Source organism: Chlamydotis macqueenii, chromosome 2 (genome assembly GCF_036417535.1).
Source record: "Chlamydotis macqueenii isolate bChlMac1 chromosome 2, bChlMac1.mat, whole genome shotgun sequence".
Lineage (NCBI taxonomy): Eukaryota > Metazoa > Chordata > Aves > Otidiformes > Otididae > Chlamydotis > Chlamydotis macqueenii.
The window spans coordinates 130,099,329-130,119,643 of NC_141557.1; the positions used below are offsets into that span (position 1 = coordinate 130,099,329).

The following is a 20,315-nucleotide window of genomic DNA, read 5'->3' on the forward strand; positions in this document are numbered from 1 at the left end:
AATTGTGCGGCCCAGCTTTCTCCAGCAGAGACTGCGGGGAAGAGCACAGCAGAAGGTCACAGAGAGTGGGAGGGTGACATGGGACTGATCTGTTGTAATTTTACGGATTTTTAAGATTGTTTTCACTAAGAAGTACAACTATGATAGATTCAGCTTTGAAGATGGTAGCTGAGATCGTGCAGGACACCAGTGGTTCCAGTCAATAACATGTCAGGCAGTTGCCTTCAGCTCCCATCCTTACCTCCATTTGGAAATATATCACCTAATTACTCCTCCAGAGTGCCAACATGTTCTTAAAGCATAGTGAGCTTCGTAAGAGATTAATTCTGAAAACTTGGAGAGTTATTGACTATCACATCAATAAAAGAGTGGACTTGGTTTTCATCATTTGTGGATTCTTCTCTTCTTTATTATGTATAGGAAGCTCTGCGAATGTTTGAAATTATGCCTTAAGAAATGTTACGTCTGATGAGTTACATAAACTTGTCCTTTACGTGCTTCTGGTAATCATAAAGCTACTTCTCCTTACTTCCCGTTTCACACAGTTTTCTGTTTCATTTTTCCACTTATGGCTTGAGCTGCGTTGTCTGGGGAAAATGTAACAACAAAGGCAGAAATTGTTTTCCTTCACAAAATTTATTGTGATGATAACTGATAGTTCTGCAGTAGGATTAATTAAGATTGAAGAGAATTTGGCAAAATAACTGAATATTCCCTGAAGACATGCGACTGAGGATGACTGTGCTGAATTTTTGTTCCTCTTTCCCCAAAACAAAGTCTTATTCCATCAAATACTAAGCCAAAAAAAAAGTAACTATGTTTGGACTTTTTTTTTTCATTTTATTCACCCCTGGAGTCAGTGAACTTCTTTGTACATCGTCAGAACTAGAAATGTCATATACTTTTTGTGGTAAGTAAAAAATAGCTTAATCTTTTCTTACTGGTGTTTCCACAATAATTACTGTAGTCTGAGGAAATGTGAACTTTCTTTCAAATTTGTTTTTTTGATGAATACAGAAAAATAAAAAGAAGTTCAGCTGGAGTATATTTCTGTTACTAATTACCCTGTTATAAGAATTATACTGCATGGGCGTAAATATTACCACGATGCTGGTTGCAGCAGCTAGGAGAGGTTTACTCCCAAGTAAAGCAGACACTGTTTGATTCAGGAAATATTAGACGATGAGGGATTTAAACTTGTTTGCAAGTACTTTATTGTGTAAATTATCCACATTGATTTAACCAATATATTACAATGAAAAGCTTTAAGTATATGGGGAAAAAGGGAGAATGTGATATTCTGCCAGGCTGGAGGACAAGAGAAGCACATCCCTTCTTGCCATGTCTGTGTCGTAGGCCACTGGATCTATGTAGTTCACTGAGTTTTTTGGTCCATCCTTGGCAGCTCCCTGATGTCCATGTTGAACAAGCTCAGTGTGCCCATGCAGACTCGGGGGCCAGAAGGTGGGCTTTTGAGGAGATATTTGGCAAGGGAAGGCCCATGTCTTTTGGAAATCTGTGTGCATTACTAGCGTGTATCACCTGTAAAATAGGTATATAAACAGGCAAGGGAGGGCATGCTTATTTTGAGTACTTTGCTTTACATTAATACTCATGTTAAAAATTTAACAAGGGCAAAAGTGGCAATACTTAAGCTTGCAAAATACTTAAGCTTTGAGACCACGCTGAGTTTTGCATGCCCTTTTTCCTGTTGTAATTTCCTGTGCGTCGTTGTGTCTGAGATGAGAAGCTGGTTGCTGGTTACAAGCAGCCAGACGGTTCCCCTTTGCACACCCCTTGATTTAATCCCTGAACCACAAGACAGAACCCCTCGCTGTGAATCACCCTACCATCCTGTTTGCTTCCGCTGGCACTCAACTGGGTTGGTACGGGGAGCACCCCTTCCCCACCCTGCCTCTGGGCCCGCGGCAAGCGGGGCACTTCGTCCGCCCCAGCACACTGGGCAGGGCACAAGCAAGCTAAATTGAACAGACTTCTTTCCAAAAAATAAAAATAAAAGTAAAAGTAAAAATAAAAATAAAAATACTGACTGGCAGTCCTTCCAAAGGCTGTCAGGGAATGACTTTTTAAAAAATTAAAATATCAGCTAATGGTCTCTAAATCTGTTTAGATACAGGCTGAATGGGCTTTACCACACTGTGTCTGACACTGCATTGTGCAGTGCTAGGTGGGTCACTCACAAAGCAAATCTGCCCAAACGCTCATTTACAATATCCTGGAAAATATGCTGGTACATTTAAAACAGATTTAGCTGCTGTCAGCAAGTTTATATAGATTCCATAGTTAGCATAAGCAGGGATATTTCCAGCAGAGGACCATGCTAGCTTAATGCTAATAAAAAGTTTGTGTAACTTCAAAAGAGAAATAAAGGACCTTTCACCTCTGACTGTTTGTGTGCAAAATATCATCAACCCAACCACTGACTTTCCTAGTACTTAATTTCAAAGACATACAACATTATTTTTGTCTTATAAGCATATGGATTTTTATATCAGACAATTTCATAGTATATACCTTATATTGCATAAAATGTTACATGTGTTTCTGTTTATTATAAGCACATATATATGCATATTTTTATTATTTTCCTGGAGAAGCCTGTTGTGGTTTTCTTAGTGGGGGGGGCCTAAGGTGGTAGCTTCCGTGTGAAACTGCTAGAAGTCGCTCCCCTTTGTTCAGGGGACTTGGCCAGGCCTAGGGCGGACCCACTGCTGGCCAAGGGCGAGCCGATTGGTAGCAGAATTTCTCGTGATAACGCCTCTGCAATAACGTATTTAAGAAGGGGAAAACAGAAAAAAAAAGAGAGAAGAGGAGATGTGAAGAAGCTGAGCGGGGGCAGAGGCGCAGAGGGGGAGGCGCAGGCCTCATGGGCCTTGCAGGCCTCACCCTCTGGCCTCTCGCCAGGCAGCCGACTGGGCCCGACTCGGTCCGGCCTGGCTGCAAGAAGTGGAGAGGAGATGAGAAGTGAATAAGATGTAAAAAAGATCCTGAGAGACATCTACCAGCCTGTTGTGAGGAACGGCTGCAGACGCCAAGGTCAGTTCAGAAGGAGGGGGAGGAGTAATGCGGCTCCTGGCCAAGGAGCCCTGCAGCCTGTGGTGACAACCATGGTGGAGCAGGTTGTCCCCCTGCAGCCCATGGAGGTCCACGGAGGGACAGAGATCCACTTGGAGCCCGCGAAGGATCCCATATCGGGGGAGGTGGATGCCTGAAGGAGGCTGTGGCCCATGGAGGGCCCGCTGGGACAGCCGTTCTGGAGGGACTGAACTCCATGGAAGAGATGACCCACGCCGGAGCAGTTCCACGAAGGACTGTGGCGTAGGGGTGGGACCCCACAACAGAGCAGGGGAGGAATGCAAGGAGTTCTTCCCCCCAACCATGAAGCAGCGGCGTGAAACAACGTATGATGAACTGACTGCAACCCCCATTCCCTCTTCCCCCCTGTGCCGCTCGGGGGGGTGGAAGGTGGTAGAGATAATGTTAAGCTTGGAAAGAGGGAGGGGTGGGGGGAGGTTATCTTGTTCTCTGTCTCATTATCCTGCTGTTTGTAGTAATAAATGAATAGTTTTCCCCAAGTCGAGTCTGTTTTGCCCGTGATGGTAACTTTAAGGATTTCTCCCTGTCCTTATCTCAAACCTCGAGCCGTTTTTCCTTATATTTTCTCTCCCTGTTCTCTCGGAAGGTGGGGGGAGTGAGAGAGAGACTGCGTAGTCTGGTCCTGATCAGGGCTGAACTACGACAAGCCTATTCAGACTAATGATATGAAATACTTTTTGATCCTGTAGATTCTACAGCTCATGCTTTCATGTTTAATCTGACACCTTGCGGTATCGTGAACAAATCTGTCTGGAGCGCCACTCTTACCTGGATTCCAAGTGAGTCTCTCTTGACTAGACAATTGTATTCTACCAGTGCAAGAAAAAAAAAGAATACAAGCAAAAAGCTAACACTTAATCCTAAATATCAAATTATTTAGGAGATTGGTTGCTGTGATTAAGAATGGAATAGATAAACTATAGTGATGGACAGAAATGATGATTTGTGGAGATATAGGTGTTTGAGTTTTATTTGTTTGAGCAGTTACCAGAGCTCTGCACACTAACTGGCACTGTACATGCAAACCTCAGACAGTTTAGGTACATGTGCATTTGTCTGGAAGAAGCAGACAAGCTTTTGCAGCACACTGAAAGATAAAGATAACTTTCTGATGGCATTCAGGACAGTTTGGTTGCAACACCTGCTTAAAACTACAGATGTGGGATTTCTCACAGTTGTCATCTGAGTATTTATTTGGGTTAGCTGTGGAGCGCAGGGAACTCTATTTTCTTTGCAGAAGTTTTTAAAACAGATTTTGAAATTGTTCACTCAACATTTTTTTTTTTAAATAAGGCATTGTTTTTCTGGAAACAACAACGTTTTCAAGGTATGTATTTTTGTTAGTTGAGGGGGAATCTTTAAAAAAATCATATTTCAGAGAAAAATAGTTTTGATTTAAATAGCGTATCTGCATGCATGTTTTACCCTCCCCACCAGCTACTTTCTTCTCACCTGCAATGTCTTAACTAGGAAGTGACATCATCTTTTTGAAGATCGTCGTCACAATCTGGTATGATGGTGCCAAAGCATTACACTGGAAAGAAATCCTTTGCAGCGGAACCGACGATGAATATTCAGTGTGTGGAAAGCTGAAAGGAGGTCTGTGTGGAAATTATACGGTGCCTTTCCCTTGCCTGGCAGGTTCACTCCTCAGCAGGCCCGTATCCTGCCAGCTCTTTTTCACCACTAAGCAGATTTCTGAAAATACTGACTGATCAACCCATGCAGATGGATCTTTCTCTCCACAACCTAGACTGATTCTCCTTGCTTGACAGGCGGCAGACTTCAGAACAGGCAGTTCTCCAGTGCCAGAACTCCACTAAAATAGAGAATTTCCAAATTCTATGCTTTAACATCCTCATACTGCAGTTTCCATCTGTATAAATTTGGATTACTAATATCCTTAATCTCATTATGACACTTTCATTGTTAAAATCTCTAAAATGACATGAAAAGACTACATTTGACTGGCCTGCACACAAAACTTTAGAGGCACTACTAATATCCAGAATACAGTTTACTTACATAAGTGTCTGGCTGGGTTTTTAAAGAAATTCTCTACACCCGTGTATAATGCTTTTTTTCACTAGAGAAGAGTCAATCCTGTTGTAGGGGCTAACCAATACTAACAGACTCAGAGAATTCAGGCAGGATGTCAGACTAAAAGCCAAAAAGACCAGGAGGGACATCAAAATACACAATCCATGTTTTCCTTGCTTTGAAAATGAATATCGGGTCTCTTCAGTTATCATTCAATTGAACTACTATTACAAGTTAAATTACTGGAGTTAGCACAGCAGGATGGGTCTGTAGGAGATATTGCAGGAGCATTGTAGTTAATTTCTGGTTTCTAACATGTGGTTTAGACAAATCGACAGAGCTCTGGGAGAACAAACAGGTGAGGGCTTTATCACTAGAAAAGCAAATGGCATTGGTGGTGCTGCTGAGAGATATGCCATATTGCTTGGAAGTTATTTAGGAAGTTTGATTGATGGCTTTATGATTAAGTAACCCTTTATATTATAATTATCTCTATTTTACAGAAACAATGACAACAGAATTTGACATTAAAGGTGCAAGAACAAAGTTTCCAAAGGTACTTTTCAGCATTTTATGTAAAGAAATAACAATAGTAAAATGACATGCTTACTTGTATATGTTTTCTGGAAAGATATGTTCACTGAAACTGTAGAAAACAGCAAAAGGAAATGTCAGAAAACTTTCTCATGCTTGAAGTGATGACTCCAGAGTGGTAGTATCTCTGAAATGCAAGATGTCCTTAGGTTGTTATTCCTCTATTATTCCTTCTTTATTTTATAAAAGAAAAGACCAAAAGTATTAGTTAATGTCACCTTAATAACTACATTTTGTCTGATAAATCATTGTATTTCCTTTTACCAGTTTGAGTAAATCCATCCATAGTCTTTCTGCCCATTTTTTCTTTATATTCTCTTCATATGCTGGTCTGTTCCTCCCTGAAACCCTTTTCAAAGATTTGACAAAGGATAACAATACCCAGAAGTAAAAGCAATGTAGCACTGGTCCTCAGGTTAGCCCACTGTCATCCAACACCTGCCTCGTCAGCCACCCGAGCCTTCCCAAGGCCCTAACATTATCCTTACTGTCCCTATTAGTCTCCACAAATGTCACTAAGGACCTTCTACTGGCACAAGATCTCCAGCCTCCCCTTAACTCAAAGCTCACAGGGCTCTAACAATGTTGAACTCCATCCTAGCATCTTTTCCAGCCCCAGAGCTGGCAGTAGACAAGAATGTCCTCTGCCATAAGCAGCCCTCCTGTAGATGAGGTGCTTATGGCAGACTGGCCACTTCCCAATGGGACTCTGCCAGACCAGGACCTAACCCTAATCATAGCCTTTAAAGTAACTGGAAACTCTTCCAAACCTCCCAGTCTTTAGATTAGAGCCCTTCAGCTCCCAGGTTCTCATCCCCGGTTTGCTATACCAGACAAAGAAGGTGACAGCTGTCAAAGAAGACAGGGTAAGACCTGAGTTCTGTAAGGGCCACCAAGCTGTCATTTGTCCTGGTACCTACAGAAGTCGGTCTGTGCGAGGATGTGAAGATGGGTACCTAGACAACAGCTGTCTAGGACTGTCCGGTGCAACAAACTCTGTTACATGACTGGTCAGAAGCTGTGTGGTACATAGCCTGGAGGATTTCCCTAGGACTGAGTGTAAAATACAGAGGCTGTTGTTGCAGCTACTTATGGTCTGCATATGGATATTTGGGCAAAAAGGTGGCAGAAAGCAGAAACCGAAAATGTTGATAGGACTGAATCCTTGCTAGATGTAAGTTATAAGGGCTAATAAGGTTGCTGCCTCACAGTGAGGACCTGAAAAAAAAAGCTTGTTGCTGCAGAATACAGCCTGATGTATCAACTGAGTTAATTCCCATTTGTGGAGTCAGAAATGTTACTCAAGAAAATGGCTCTGGAAAGGGGAACAGGTGCCCTCAGGAGCACAGGACTCATTGGTCTGAGAGAGGACCCTGACAAGTGCAAGCTGGACCACAGCCTACTGCTGCTCCTTAGTACCCTGGTCATGAGAGGAAAGTTGAGCAATATTTTTTAATGTATACATATATCTGAATGTACCCATGATAACAATCCCTAATGGGAATCTTTCTTTTTACATTTTAACAGAAATAACCAGAACCATTCCAAGTACCTACTTGGACAAAAACATGCAATATTACGCATTAATTTTCTTTATTTTCTTGCTTGTTTTTAGGGCAGTTATAACATTATTTTACAAGCATTCTCTGATGATTCTGAGAATAACATGGTCATGTGCTTGAATTTCACCATGACAGTGAAACAAGACGATTTCTGAATGTGACAAACATTTCAAATAATTCCAGAGCGTGGAGGTCGCTTCTGCAAGCAACTGGAATCTGAGCTGCCAAATAATAAGCACACTAATTTTCCTGAGGTAGAATACATCATGTACTGTCTGGAAAGCTACATGATGGATACTCTTATCCATTTATAGAACTGCTTTAATCAGATGCCCAGCCAATGTGCACAAAAACTCTGGGAATTGGGCATCCTGATTAATCCATAGAGTAACCCTGACTGGAAGTCAGGCTGAGGACTGCATTTTGGTCCTGTGCCTTGGGTTATGAAAAAGGCAAGTCCTTCAGACTGCACTAAACTAATACAAGAAATTTTGAAGTTTTGAACTGGGAGAATCAGAAGTTCACCAGTACTCAATGTAAAATATAACAGCAACTGAATCTGGGAACCCTGTTGCTTTTCTTTTCTTTTTTTTTCTTTTAACAATAAATCTCATTTGTACAATCAATTTGAGAAATGGTTTTTATTCTCCTGTTATTTTCTGATTATCTTAGAGGTTTCCTAATGTTCTGCTTCATTGGCACTGGACTGAACCAGAGGAGTAACAATTTGTTATGTGGTACTGTCTGATGTGAATAAAATCCAAAGTGGAACGTGTTTCCAGTTACACTGAACTGTTATGGCTGAATTTAGCCCTCCAGAGCTGTAACCACAACCTCACAGTGTGTTTTCAACCCTTGCTTAGAGTTCGAGGGGCAAAGACTACACAAGCTGTCTTCTTCAGAGAGAGGAGGACAGTCATTGCCCAACAGGTTGATCTTTTTCTGAGTCACGAGAAAAAAAGCTCCTGCTGCAGCTTCTGCCTCCTGGGCATCCTGACAATCAGTACCCACCTTCCCTCTCTGCTGCGCCTCCACACTCAAGACTTCTGGTAAGATTTTGATGGTCCTAGGAAGAGTGCTGGCATCTTTTCAGCCTCTATGGTGCTTTGTTGCCACTCTATGGTGGAAGACAGCTGACCGGCGCAGTGTACAAATGCCTCCTGCCTTCAGACAGATACCCTCCTTATGACGTTAGGATGCCGTGTCATCTTTTCGGCATCAACCGTTGCTTAGTGAGTTCAGACACTTTTCTCTAATGAACCTACCAATGTGAAAGGTGCGTGTTGTGCTGGCTGCCGGGTCATGCTGTGTCTAGCAGATTGCTTCCAAATGCCTGGAAAAATGAAAAACCAGAACAAATGAACCCTCTTTCAGGCTGCTAAATACAAAGTATGAATATTAGCAGAAGTGAAGATTTTAATTTCACTTTACACACAAAGAGATTTTCAAACTGAGTATCAGGGACAAAAAAACAAAACCCCACACCCAAGTATGTAGATACTCCATTTAAAAATTGGTTTCAATACAGCTAATTTGGCAATATAAAGCAAAATCATCAAGAGTCAATAAAAATGAAAGAAGTAGACTGTGTTACAGTGGAGATAAGAAGCCACAATAACATCCAAGTGGCAATGGTGAAGCATCTGTGCTTGCACTCCATCCACAGACCATCCCAGGAGCAGTCCACCACCGAGTATCACAGTGGCTCTGCTTACATTTGAAACAAGTTACTAGAGTTGCAATCAGCTTCTTCTTAATCTTAAATATCAGTCCAAAAGCAGCCAGAGAGCCTGATAACCAGTTCCTGCTTTTCTTCTTCTATTTTCCTCATTTCAGATAGTATTACTGGTCTAGGGAACAGTCTTACTGTATGACGTTCCTGCGTACCCATTTTGTGTCCAGCAACCACCAGGTGAAGCCTCAAAACAGCTTTTAGTGAGCAAGCGTTCTGAGATGTTTGCTGCCCTGAATTATTCAGGGTGTTAGAAGAAATGGTTTGTTTATTGAGCAGCAAGTACCACGGGTAGGAGATACTAATGGCTCGTGGAAATGAAGGGCATTCACATGCTCCATTTTCCATAAGCACACATTTTAATGCCTTGTAGATGTTACAGAAAATTTACAGGATATGCAAAGGTAGAAATAGAATTTCTGTATCTAAATAGGGACATTTACAGATAAACATATGTATTCAGTTGCTTGCATTGCAGACTTTTATAGCATAGATCTTCAGCTGGAGGGTTATGATTACACATGCCAGCAGATAGGATTGCGAGGCAGAACGCAGGAGCCACAACTTTATAAAGCAAAGACCTTTCAAAGGCCTCAAGCTCTCCTGCGCATGACCAAAGGTCTCCGCTTGTTGTAGCGCTGGTGGCTGCTGCGCTACGCATTTGCCTATGAGCAAGAGGAGACGGGTTTTTGCAAGGTGTAAGATCAGGCAAACATCTTACCCTGAAATCACTGCAGTACTGTCTTGTTCCTGGGACAGAGCTGTTACAAGGCTTTCCTTTCTTCTGCTGTTGTCCAGAGTTGACAACAGTTATCATCTAACTTTTTTTCCTTCCCAAACTTTCCTGAGCCCATACTCAGGGCTCTGCAGCAAAGAGGAGTCCACTTAGGATGAGGTGAATTACTTGGACTCAGTAAAGACTGATCTGAGTTTTTCCCTTTTCTTCAACTTTTTTGGTCAGTAAAGTTTGATCCAGTTTTTACTTCTCCATTTCCTGGCTTTGTCCAGAGTTTGAATGGTGTCACTGCTATGAAGTAAACCATTCGCTAGGTCTTTCTTGCTTAAAATATTCAGGGAGACCTACAAGTCCTGAGATACCTGTATTTTGCCAGGAGCTCCAGGGAGCTGTGCAAAGTCTCCTCTCCTGCAAAATAAATCAAGGAAAGACCTCTTGTGCAGCATACTTTTCTGAAACTAATATCTAAAGCCTTCACAAATATCGCTTTTTCTCTCCCTCATTACTGTTGTTTTTGAGCGGCTGTCAGGATTTGCTGCAGATGGGAAAATAGCTTTTCTTCACCCCCTCACCCGCTGTCGCCAAATATGTAATTATCAGAAGAAGCAGTTCCTGTAGAATGCATTTTTCAATAAGAGCGCACACTTTTTGAGCTCTGTTATTAGAGTTTCATTTGATAAAAAGAGTAAAGCGTGTGTAATTTCAAACGAGAGGAGTCCTGCTGACCGCAATAAGATACACATTTGCTGGCTGAAATTGTAGCATCATTTGAGATAGACACACAAAGAAAATTCCACATAATTCACGTATTATGAGAGCACATCTTGTTTCTAGGGAGGTACTGGAAGGTATAAGCAATCAGTCAGTCACCAGTCAGCTTAGCTGGTAAAAAGCACACATACTCCTACTGAACAAATAAACTACGCGGTGCCTGCAGCAAGGAGTTGGGAACTGGTGATGCAGGAGGTGCGTCCTGGGCTGTGTTACAGGCATCACAAGAGAAACATCGCAGCATGAATCCCTTTTGCATGATTTTTTTCTCAGCAGAAAACACTAAGTGATTGCCTTTGAAGTGCCACTATGCAGAATAACTTCAGCTGCTTCGTTCTGCCTGGGTGTTCCTGCCAGCACAGTGAGTTCAGGGGCAGCAGATGGGGATAGTGACATTTCCATTGGGAAGAGACGGGGAGGGAGGGAAGGGAGGGCAGCTCATGCCTGCAGAGCTCAGAGAAGAGAGGACAGGAGAAAGGAAATTTGGAAACTCTCCTTGTTGGCGTTAGAAACTCTGGAATTTGAAAATCCTGGAAAATAGTCACTGTGCACGCATATTTATCTTGTGGATCCCAGGCACAGGGGCCTTGCTGCATGGCTGCTGTAGATGGGTATGTCCAGAACCTCTTTTCTTCAATGTGCGTTTAACTACTGGCAAAGAGAGACCTTACATATATGTATATAAAAATATATTTTTAATATATACACATATATGTATTTGGCCAGATAGTTTACAACAGCTTCCCAAAGCTTCTGTCTGAGAAAAAAAAAATCTAAACCCCTCCCCCACCTTTTTTTTTCTTGGGCTTTAGCTTAAACAGTTGCCTTAGGTGTTGTGGTTTTGGATTTAAATTTCTTACTAACATAATTTCTTATTAACATAACTAAGAAAGCAAAACTTTTAACAGTAAACTTGGCTCTTTGGTCACAGGAGGGAACGGTCGCTCATTTTGAGTATTAAGGTCCCCGGCTGCTCATTTTCCTGCCCTGCACAAAACCTTCAAATACCACAGAGTAGATGATAACTTTTTTCTTAAATTGTAACTTCTGCTAACTGGGCACATCCACTGTGTTTTTTTGTTCTCCAAAAGGTTTGGCATCTCTCTTGAAAAAGTACCTCCATACTGATTATGAGTTTGAATTAATTCCTATATACATTCTGTTCAGCCAGATTCGATTTAGACTTTTCACTGTATTACCCATATTTTTTTTTGTATTTTTAATGTAGTAGTGTAGTTTAAAAAATTCGGTAATGCAAATTAAAAAAAAAAAAAAAAAAACCCTACAATAAGTAAGGATAAATACAGAAAATCAAAGTTTTAGCATTTGTCTTCTGCAAGCAATAGAACTCAAGAATCTGCCCTTCACTTATGAGATGCATAAAGGAGGAAATAATAAAACAAAACATAGTGCCTACAAGAGCGAGCTGTTGTTCACTGTGACCCTAAATTAAGTTGACCCTGTTTTAGAATGACTTGACTTTATTTCACATCTGAATATCGGCTGAGCAGACTGGTAGTTATCTATCTTCTGTAGTCACATGTAGCACTGAAGCAATCTGCCTTATGTCAGTGGATGTTGCACGTAGTGGAATTCTCCTTATATCTTTAAAGCATTAAAGATGCTTTAATAGCGTAGATATAACATAGATAGAACAATGAACATCATTAATGAAAGTTTCACATATGACTGCCAGAAAAAAACAGACTGTCAGCAGCAATATGCCTTTCTGATTCCCGAAAGTATGTTCCAGTGACTCTGACTGCTAGACACACAGTTTCTTTAACCTGTAAAAGTTTTGGCGGTTTTAATATTCTACTTATGGAGGAAAGGGGTTCCTAAAAAAAAATCTAAAGTAATTGCTTGCCTAGGACATTCCAAAATATTAAAATAAAGAAAAAGTATTCTTAGATGAGTAACAAGGAAAAAAAAAGAGAAGTGGTTGTATGAAATAAATAATTTTGATAACTTCAGAATGTTGTTTATTTATTTTGACCAAATAATTTGAAAATCGCAGACTTCAACTCAAATTTTAGATACTTTAGCAAATAAGAAATATTTTTCTACTTTGTGTTTTGCCTTATTCAAGGAAACACCGTTGTCCTACAAAAGTGTTGTGATTCTGCTGATAAGCCAGGAGTCAAGCTGTGATAGTCGTACTCATATTAGTTTCTACTTGACAATCATCTGAGTTGTCCTATAGCGTGCAGGTGCGCAGTCCACTTCTAAATGACTTCATATGCCTTCTTCTGGAATTGATATGCAAAGGGCAATATTAAGGTTTTACAAACAGTACAACAGGAAGCAAGATGTTGGGGGGAGAAGATCAAACCATATGTTTTAATTTTGTAAATTTTCATTTTCTTTTAGCACTTTTTTTTAATAAAAAGCAAATTCTATAACAAATAAACAGACCAATATGTCTCTTCCTTATGCGTCTTTAGAAATATATGGCTAGGGTAACCAAAATTTAAAATAACATAGCATAGAATGAAATACTTCTGTTGGAAGAGACCTACAACAATCACCTAGTCCAACTGCCTGACCACTTCAAGGCTGACCAAAAGTTAAAGCATATTTTATGGACGTTCTGGACTTGCCAGCTTGTGATAATACCCTACTAGAGGTGTTGAGTGTCTCCAAATATTACTCTTTATGTTGCTGGACATACTCAGCAACATATATTTTCATGTATGCCAGTCCTAGCACAGTCATAATGCAAATGATTTTATTTAAGTGCAGATAAGAAGTCTGTGATAAAATAAACAAACAATATTTCCTTGCAGGCTGGTATTGGTTCTACTGCAAGTGGTTTATACAAAAGTTACTTGGTTGATGATGCCAAGCCTGGATTTCTGTGAGTGGACCAGGGGAACAACAGGAGGGAATGCCTTCTTCTGGCCTCACCAGAGGGGTAGCACTCTGCAAAGTCCACAGTCACTGTCCTTGCCATGGTGGGAATGGAGACACGGCTACTCCCTGTTTCACTGCTGCTCCATCAATAGGTACAGCCAATCCTTGTGATGTTCAACTTCTTCACTCAAAAATCACAGTGTCCCGGGGAGAAAATATGGAATAAAATGGTGAATATCATTTCAATTTTGAAAATATGAATAAAATAAGGTAGGGTAAACAGTTACATAAAATACACAATCAAATGCAAGATGTTTGAAATATTTATAGAAAAAAAACATTGCAATATGAGTGAGTCAGGCACTAATATTAGCTTTACTTGAAAGAGGAGACTTTGTCCAAACATTCTGTCAATACAACAAGGATGACTAAGACATCATAATTCACCATAAGCTCAAGGTATTCAGCAATTACAACAATCTGTTTTTTTAGTGCTTTGATTGCAGTGGTGCCTTCTGTAAGTAGCTTGTAATCAGGACTGTTGCTTCCCTGCTGTGTACTGCATAAATATTTATGAAATTAGTAAAATAATATTTTAAGAGTTCTTTGAAATGTGAATCATGGCCAAATCGAAAGCACCTACTAAACATCTAGCCCCAAGAGAGTGACCCAGAATCCCTTAATGCATCAGCAAGATTGTTTAACATCTCCAAAAAGAGCAACCGAGAAATCCTAGGCAATGAGGGGACTAGTTCGGCATAGTGCAAGACAGCTTTCTGCTGAGGATGGCAGACAAACTGAATGAATTCTTATTTTCTAAAGCAATTTCCACTGTAATTCATATTTCAAAGCACCAGCAGCCTGAAAAGCATACAGCATGACACATTAAACTATATAGCAGAATTTAAGCATGAGGATTTTGCTGGAGGCAGGCAAACTAAACTACCTTATTTTCTACCACAGTAAAGTACATGGCTACGTTATAAAAAATATCCTAACACAAGAAGAACAATGGTGCAATTGCTAGACCAAATCACTGACACTCTCAGTGATTACTTTCTCTATTTTTAGGTTCTATCTAAAGGGTGAGAAACTAAGAAAAATGCAATCTGTTTTGAGATGTGTTGCCCTAGTCTTAACTGTAGTCAGGAGGAAAACTTTTGATCTGCTGTCTCTTGGTGGGAGTGGGTGGTTTTCCAGTTTCCCAGAGGTCATTCACAGGAATCACAGTAGACTTGTGGACCTGAGGAACAGCAGTGTCACTCCTCAGAGACCTGGGATGGCTACTGCCAGGCAACACCCAGCATCTTCTCTGCAGGGTTTTGAGCCTTCACTATGGTATGGGTCTGAAACAGTCTGATCTTATAAATTAATCTGATTTCCTTAAAATCACCATGGTAAGTGTCTCATCATGTGCACAGTAACATAGAGAGAATCTAGCAGTTGTATGGTCACCTCAGCTTTCTATGCATGCTAAGTTTCTCTACCAAGAAGAAACAAATATCAAAAACCCAAGCTGACTCTCGTCTTGCTAGGTTTCCAAATTTTCCAAGTTCTTGATCTTAAATCTCCTACATGAAGTTGTGAGTATTCCCATTTCCCTCCTTCCCCTTACAACTATGAAGCAATTTGCACACTTGGAGTTGAAATGAAGGCCTCTCCATTGAGTGAGGTTTTTGCCCTGTTACTGGGGGTGTGTTTTAGTCACTACAAAACAGCAAGTTTTTTTTTACAGAAGCCAGGAACCGCTACTCTATATATATGCACATGTGCTAAATTACAAAACTTATCATATTCTACAGTGTACATTTTTTGAATTGTCAAGAGAGCATTATTCCCTTCAGGAGAGCTTGATGTGCGTGAAAGCAAACTGCACAATGCTGCCTGCATGTTTTATATTGTTTTTACTCTGTTCATTTCTGTTGGAAAAAAAAAAAAGAAATGTAATATTTGACTATTTAAACAGGTAAGACAAATACTAAAATGTTCAAGAAAGAAATAGAATATCCTCTGTTTAGGCTTTAAATTCTTAATAACTCTTCGAAAGTTGGTATCAAGTGTGGAATAAAAGGAGGAGGCTGGCTGGAAGTTAGTGCCTCACTTTGTAAAATCAACAACTGCTCTCTGAATTACAGTGCTAGGAGACCTTATCCTTGCTGATGATTGACAGGCTATTATCTTGCTGAATAAAAAATGAGCAATCAAATGTGAAAGGAAGCTCTCTCTGTACTTGGAACCAAATTCTACACATCTTTAAGCGTGACACACACTTGCTTAAGTCAATGAAGCCATTTTTTAGAAGGATTTTTACAGCTGGCCCTTGATAAGATAAGTGCCTATACATAATATGCACTTGTCACTATGCTCCTGAATGACTCAAAAGACTCATAACGTGACAGAAAACCTTTCACCTGTAGACTGTCAGTTTGAATCTATCAAGCAACCGAAAGTCACTGCTGCAAGAAATTTTGTGCAAAAAATTCCAAGCAGTACTGGGAGAATATTAAGGCTGCATGTATAGTTATATACTCAAATCAGGAAGGGTTGTCACTCATTTTTAATGTGCCCCTTTCTGCTACAGCCTTACAATTCAGTCTTTAATAATCTAAGCACATAGCACCTTTTGAGCAGTGCGGTACAGATATTTTCCCCAAACCTGCAGAAAACTTTGCTTTGATGAATGGAAATCTTTATTCAGTTTCTGAGCACTCCATAATCTTATCAAGGTCTGAGTGAAGGAACACAAAAATAAGCACGCATTTGAGTGGCACTGCACATCACAGTCACTGTCGTGATCAAAGTTTGGCCGTATTGAAAGTGTCTTTCCTGAAAATTAGTTGAGTTAAAATACCAAAGCTGAAAGGAGAAATACGTGTTTAATCCCTTATATAATCAGGAACATTAGTGATTGCTAGTTATAGAATAAATAGATTTTGCCTCCTGGGATACTGTTTGCTGTCATAAAATTAAATGCAAGAGACCTAAATACTCCTTTAGCCTTCTCACAGGAAAATCTGACTCCCTTCAGCTTTACACATGAACAAAAATGTCTCCTAAAGACAAATTTTATTGCTTTATTTTTTCCAGGAAACTCCTCCTTTGAAAGTCTCCTGTTTCCTGAAGATCTCTCCACACATTAGCAGATTTCCCCACCTCTTCTTATTACAAGACCTACTGCCTCAAAATCTCCCACAACACAGAGGGGCTTTTAGAATCACAGAATAGTTTAGGTTGGAAGGGACCTTTAAAGGTCATCTAGTCCCACCCCCCTGCAAGGAGCAGGAACATCTCCAACCAAATGAGGCAGCTCAGAGCCCCATCCAACCTGGCCTTGAATGTTTCCAGGGATGGGCCGTCCACTATCTTTCTGGGCAACCTGTTCCAGTGTTTCACCACCCTCATTGTAAAAAGTTATGTCCAGTCAGAATCTGCCTCCCTCTATTTTAAAACCATTACCCCTTGTCCTGTCACAACAGGCCCTGCTAAAGAGTTTCTCCCCATCTTTCCTATAGCCACCTTTAGGTACTGGAAGGCCGCTGTAAGGTCTCCCCGGAGCCTTCTGTTCTCCAGGCTGAACAGCCCCAGCTCTCTCAGCCTGTCCTCATAGGAGAGGTGCTCCAGCCCTCTGATCATCATTTTTGTGACCCTCCCCTGGACCTCTTCTATGATTCTATAATTTGTTGGGATTCCTATTCCCGGTCAGCACTTAGAACAGATTCACTATCAGGTCAAGTTTTTCAGAAGTTGCTCTTGGGCTGGAGGCAAAGTTCAGATTTAGGCACACAGTACTGAAATGAAGAGAACTATTTTCTTGCTTAAAATGAGGTGTTAATTATCCTGCTAATTGAAACCAGACTAATTAACTTGGAGAGTGATTGACATCACACAAGCAGAGTTGTAAGATAAAGCAGTAGAAGTGATGCTGAGGCACAGAGGAGCCATGCAGCAAAGCGTGCTCAAGGATCTCTTGTTTGCAGATGGGTACTTTTTTTGTACGCTAATTATAGCAAAAACCGTCCGTGATTGCTCAAGCCCCTCTGTAGCTCCATGCTGAGCTCTCTGGAGAGCTGACTAACCGGGCTGCAATGGTGAGTGTCCTGCCACCAAGGTCAGAGAGCTCCTTTGCTGCACACCCCATTGACGTGTGGTGGGTGCACCTGAGCTACTTCTGCAGCCACCAGCTGGGGTCTGGGCTCATTAATACTCTGCTTTTCCCCTGCTCCCTGTCCACACTGAAGGAGAAAGAGAAAGCTGTCTCATCCCTCAGTATGTGTGATGAGTTGATCCTGGCTGGCTGCCAGGTGCCCACCAAGCTGCTCTATCCCCTCCTCAGCCGGACACAGGGAGAAAAATACAATTAAAGGCTCGTGAGTCAAGATAAGGACAGGGAGAGATCATTCACCAACTACCGTCACAGGTAAAACAGACTCGACTTGGAGAAATTAATTCAATTTATTAACAATAAAATCAAAGTAGGATAATGAGAGAGAAAATCAGGTCTTAAGAACATCTTCCCCCCCCCCCGCCCCCCCTTCTTCCAGGGCTCAACTTCACCCCTATCTCCAACCTCCTCCCCTTGAGAGTGGCACAGCAAGGATAGGGAATGGGGGTTTTGGTCAGTTCATCGCATGTCAGTTTCTGCCACTCCTTCCTCCTCGGGGGAAGAACTCCTCACATTCCCCCCCTGCTCCAGCGTGGGGTCCCTCCCACAGGCTACAGTCCTTCGTGAACTGCTCTGGCATGGGGTCCTTTTCCATGGGGTGCAGTCCCTCAGGAAACACCTGCCCCAGTGCAGGCCTTCCATGGGCCACAGCCTCCTTCAGGCATTTGCCTGCCCTGATGTGGGGTCCTCCGTGGGCTGCAGGTGGATCTCTGCTCTTCTGTGGGTCTCCATGGGCTACAGCCTGCTTCACCATGGGCTGCAGGGGAATCTCTGCTCCAGCATCTGGAGCACCTCCTCCCCCTCCTTCCTCACTGACCTTGGTGTTTGCAGAGCTGTTCTTCTCACACATACTCAGTCCTCTCTTCAGCTGCACTTGCACAGAATTTTTTTTTTCCCCTTAAATATATCGTCTCAGAGGTGCTACCACTGTCACTGATGAGCTTGGCCTTGGCCAGTGGCGGGTTCCTCTTGGAGCTAGCTGGAGTTGGCTTTGTTGGACATGGGGGAAGCTTCTTGCAGCTTCTCACAGAAGCTACCCCTGTAGCCCCCTGCCACCAAAACCTTGCTGTGCAAGCCCAATGCAGTATGGAAAATGGAGAGTCATCTGGCTCTAGCAACAGAGAGCTGTGAGACAAGCTGTGAGAACCTCTGCCCGTAATTCAGCACCAGCGTGAAAGTAAGGCTGGGAGATATTATTATTCCGTGGAAGGGAAGTGAACAGCTTCTGTTGCCTTGGAGCTATTGTTTCTCTTTCTAGCAGGGCTGCTTTGAATATTAAAGAAACTAACAACGATTCAAATTAAAAGCTGTGATTAACATTTTGTACTAGCCTAGTGTGCTTATGCTGTGAGAAAGCAAGAGATAATAGAAAACGATCCAACACCTGTCTTGCAAAAATGAACAAGTTCATTAAGTTGTGCAGTGGCTGCTGCAATAAAGGTATTTTATGGTGCAAAGTGACTCCTCTGTTGGCATTTGGCATAAAGCTGCTTTTCTGGTGAAAGCAGAAAACATGTATTCTTTTATTTTTAATTAATCATTTAATTTAACAGGAAGCACATTTTCTTTAATCTTTGTGTTGTGGTTTTTTGTTGTTGCTGTTGTGGTTGTTGCCTGGAACGCTGCTGTGAATATACCCTGCAATGGCATGTCTATGAATATTATTTTTATATGCAGCTTTGCTATTCTTTTATACGGGCCTAGTATTAATTTTAAACATTTTCTCTTGCTTCTGCTGCTATCTTCAGTTACCACCCCCGTACCAGCCACTTGCCCTTATGCATTCTGTCAATTTTTCTTTTCAAGACAAGCTCCAGCTATTCTCTTTAAATGTCTTCTTTACATTTTATTTAAAACTCCTAAACCAAATTTATTCTGCATACAGCTTTTGCATATGATACATATGGCCAAAAATGATAGTTCTTTTCAAAAGCAGACACTAGAAATGTTTATTCAGAATGAAAAACAGAAATAAAGATAATAGCTGATTAAAGAAATAACGTGTGTGTGTGAGTATATATATGTATATAGAAAAGCTTTGGCAGCAGACATAGCAAAGGGACTGGAGCTTCTGTTTAGCACTAGCTGATGCAGTTTGAGCTCCTACACAGACTGATGTAGTCACCTTGCTGCACGTGTTCCCTTCATTCTCTCCATTTGGGTCAGAGCTGCAACTACCCTTACTGCATGGTTACGTTGAGTTTATTAGGGTGGAATGCATTTTTGTGCTAAAGACCCTCATTAGATCTTTCCGTTTCCCTTCTGTATGCTTGCGGATCTCATCCACAAAGATAAAAGGTCACCTGAATCTTTTCTGAATTTCATAAAAAGCAGACATAAGAAGAAATCCCAAACACCTCTGACCTGGGGAAAATTGGCACAAGCTATTTCTCCTTGCAAGCTGTACCTTGTGCTAAGAGGTGTTAAGCAGCTGCAGCTTAGACTATTACACCATTCAGAGTGCTGAAAAATCTGATGATAATATGAAGCCAGTCCATTTGAACACGTGCATTAGAGCTTCTCAGAATTGGCTCCTGTGTCTGGTTTCATTGGTCTGTTCAAAACTCAAGAAAGCACACCTTTTTCTATTGTTTTACAACTATTGGACAAACTTCACATGGTGAAAGTTGATACAAACCCATTCAATTTATTTAGAGCCAGAAAGTCTTTGCAACAGTTCTGGCAAGGCCATTTGACACAATGGAGTCTGGAAAGGTTCTTTTAAGTATTAAAAATTAATCTAAACTT

General features: G+C 41.3%; 1 protein-coding gene across 1 annotated transcript; it reads left to right on the forward strand.

Moving 5' to 3' along the window:
* Positions 1-573: 573 nt before the first annotated feature.
* On the forward strand, positions 574-7,939 carry LY96 (lymphocyte antigen 96). The gene is made up of 5 exons (XM_086742413.1): positions 574-910; positions 3,807-3,896; positions 4,588-4,716; positions 5,661-5,713; positions 7,367-7,939. Exons 1-5 carry the CDS (start codon positions 817-819, stop codon positions 7,466-7,468), a joined length of 468 nt encoding a protein of 155 aa, XP_086598539.1. The 5' UTR covers positions 574-816; the 3' UTR covers positions 7,469-7,939.
* Positions 7,940-20,315: the final 12,376 nt, after the last annotated feature.

Coding starts and splice junctions, on each gene's coding strand:
- LY96 (XM_086742413.1), top strand. CDS start 817: ATGTTTGGACTTTTTTTTTTCATTTTATTCACCCCTGGAGTCAGTGAA. Junction 3,897..4,587: donor CACTCTTACCTGGATTCCAA/GTGAGTCTCTCT, acceptor TGTCTTAACTAG/GAAGTGACATCATCTTTTTG. Junction 4,717..5,660: donor GTGTGGAAAGCTGAAAGGAG/GTCTGTGTGGAA, acceptor TCTATTTTACAG/AAACAATGACAACAGAATTT.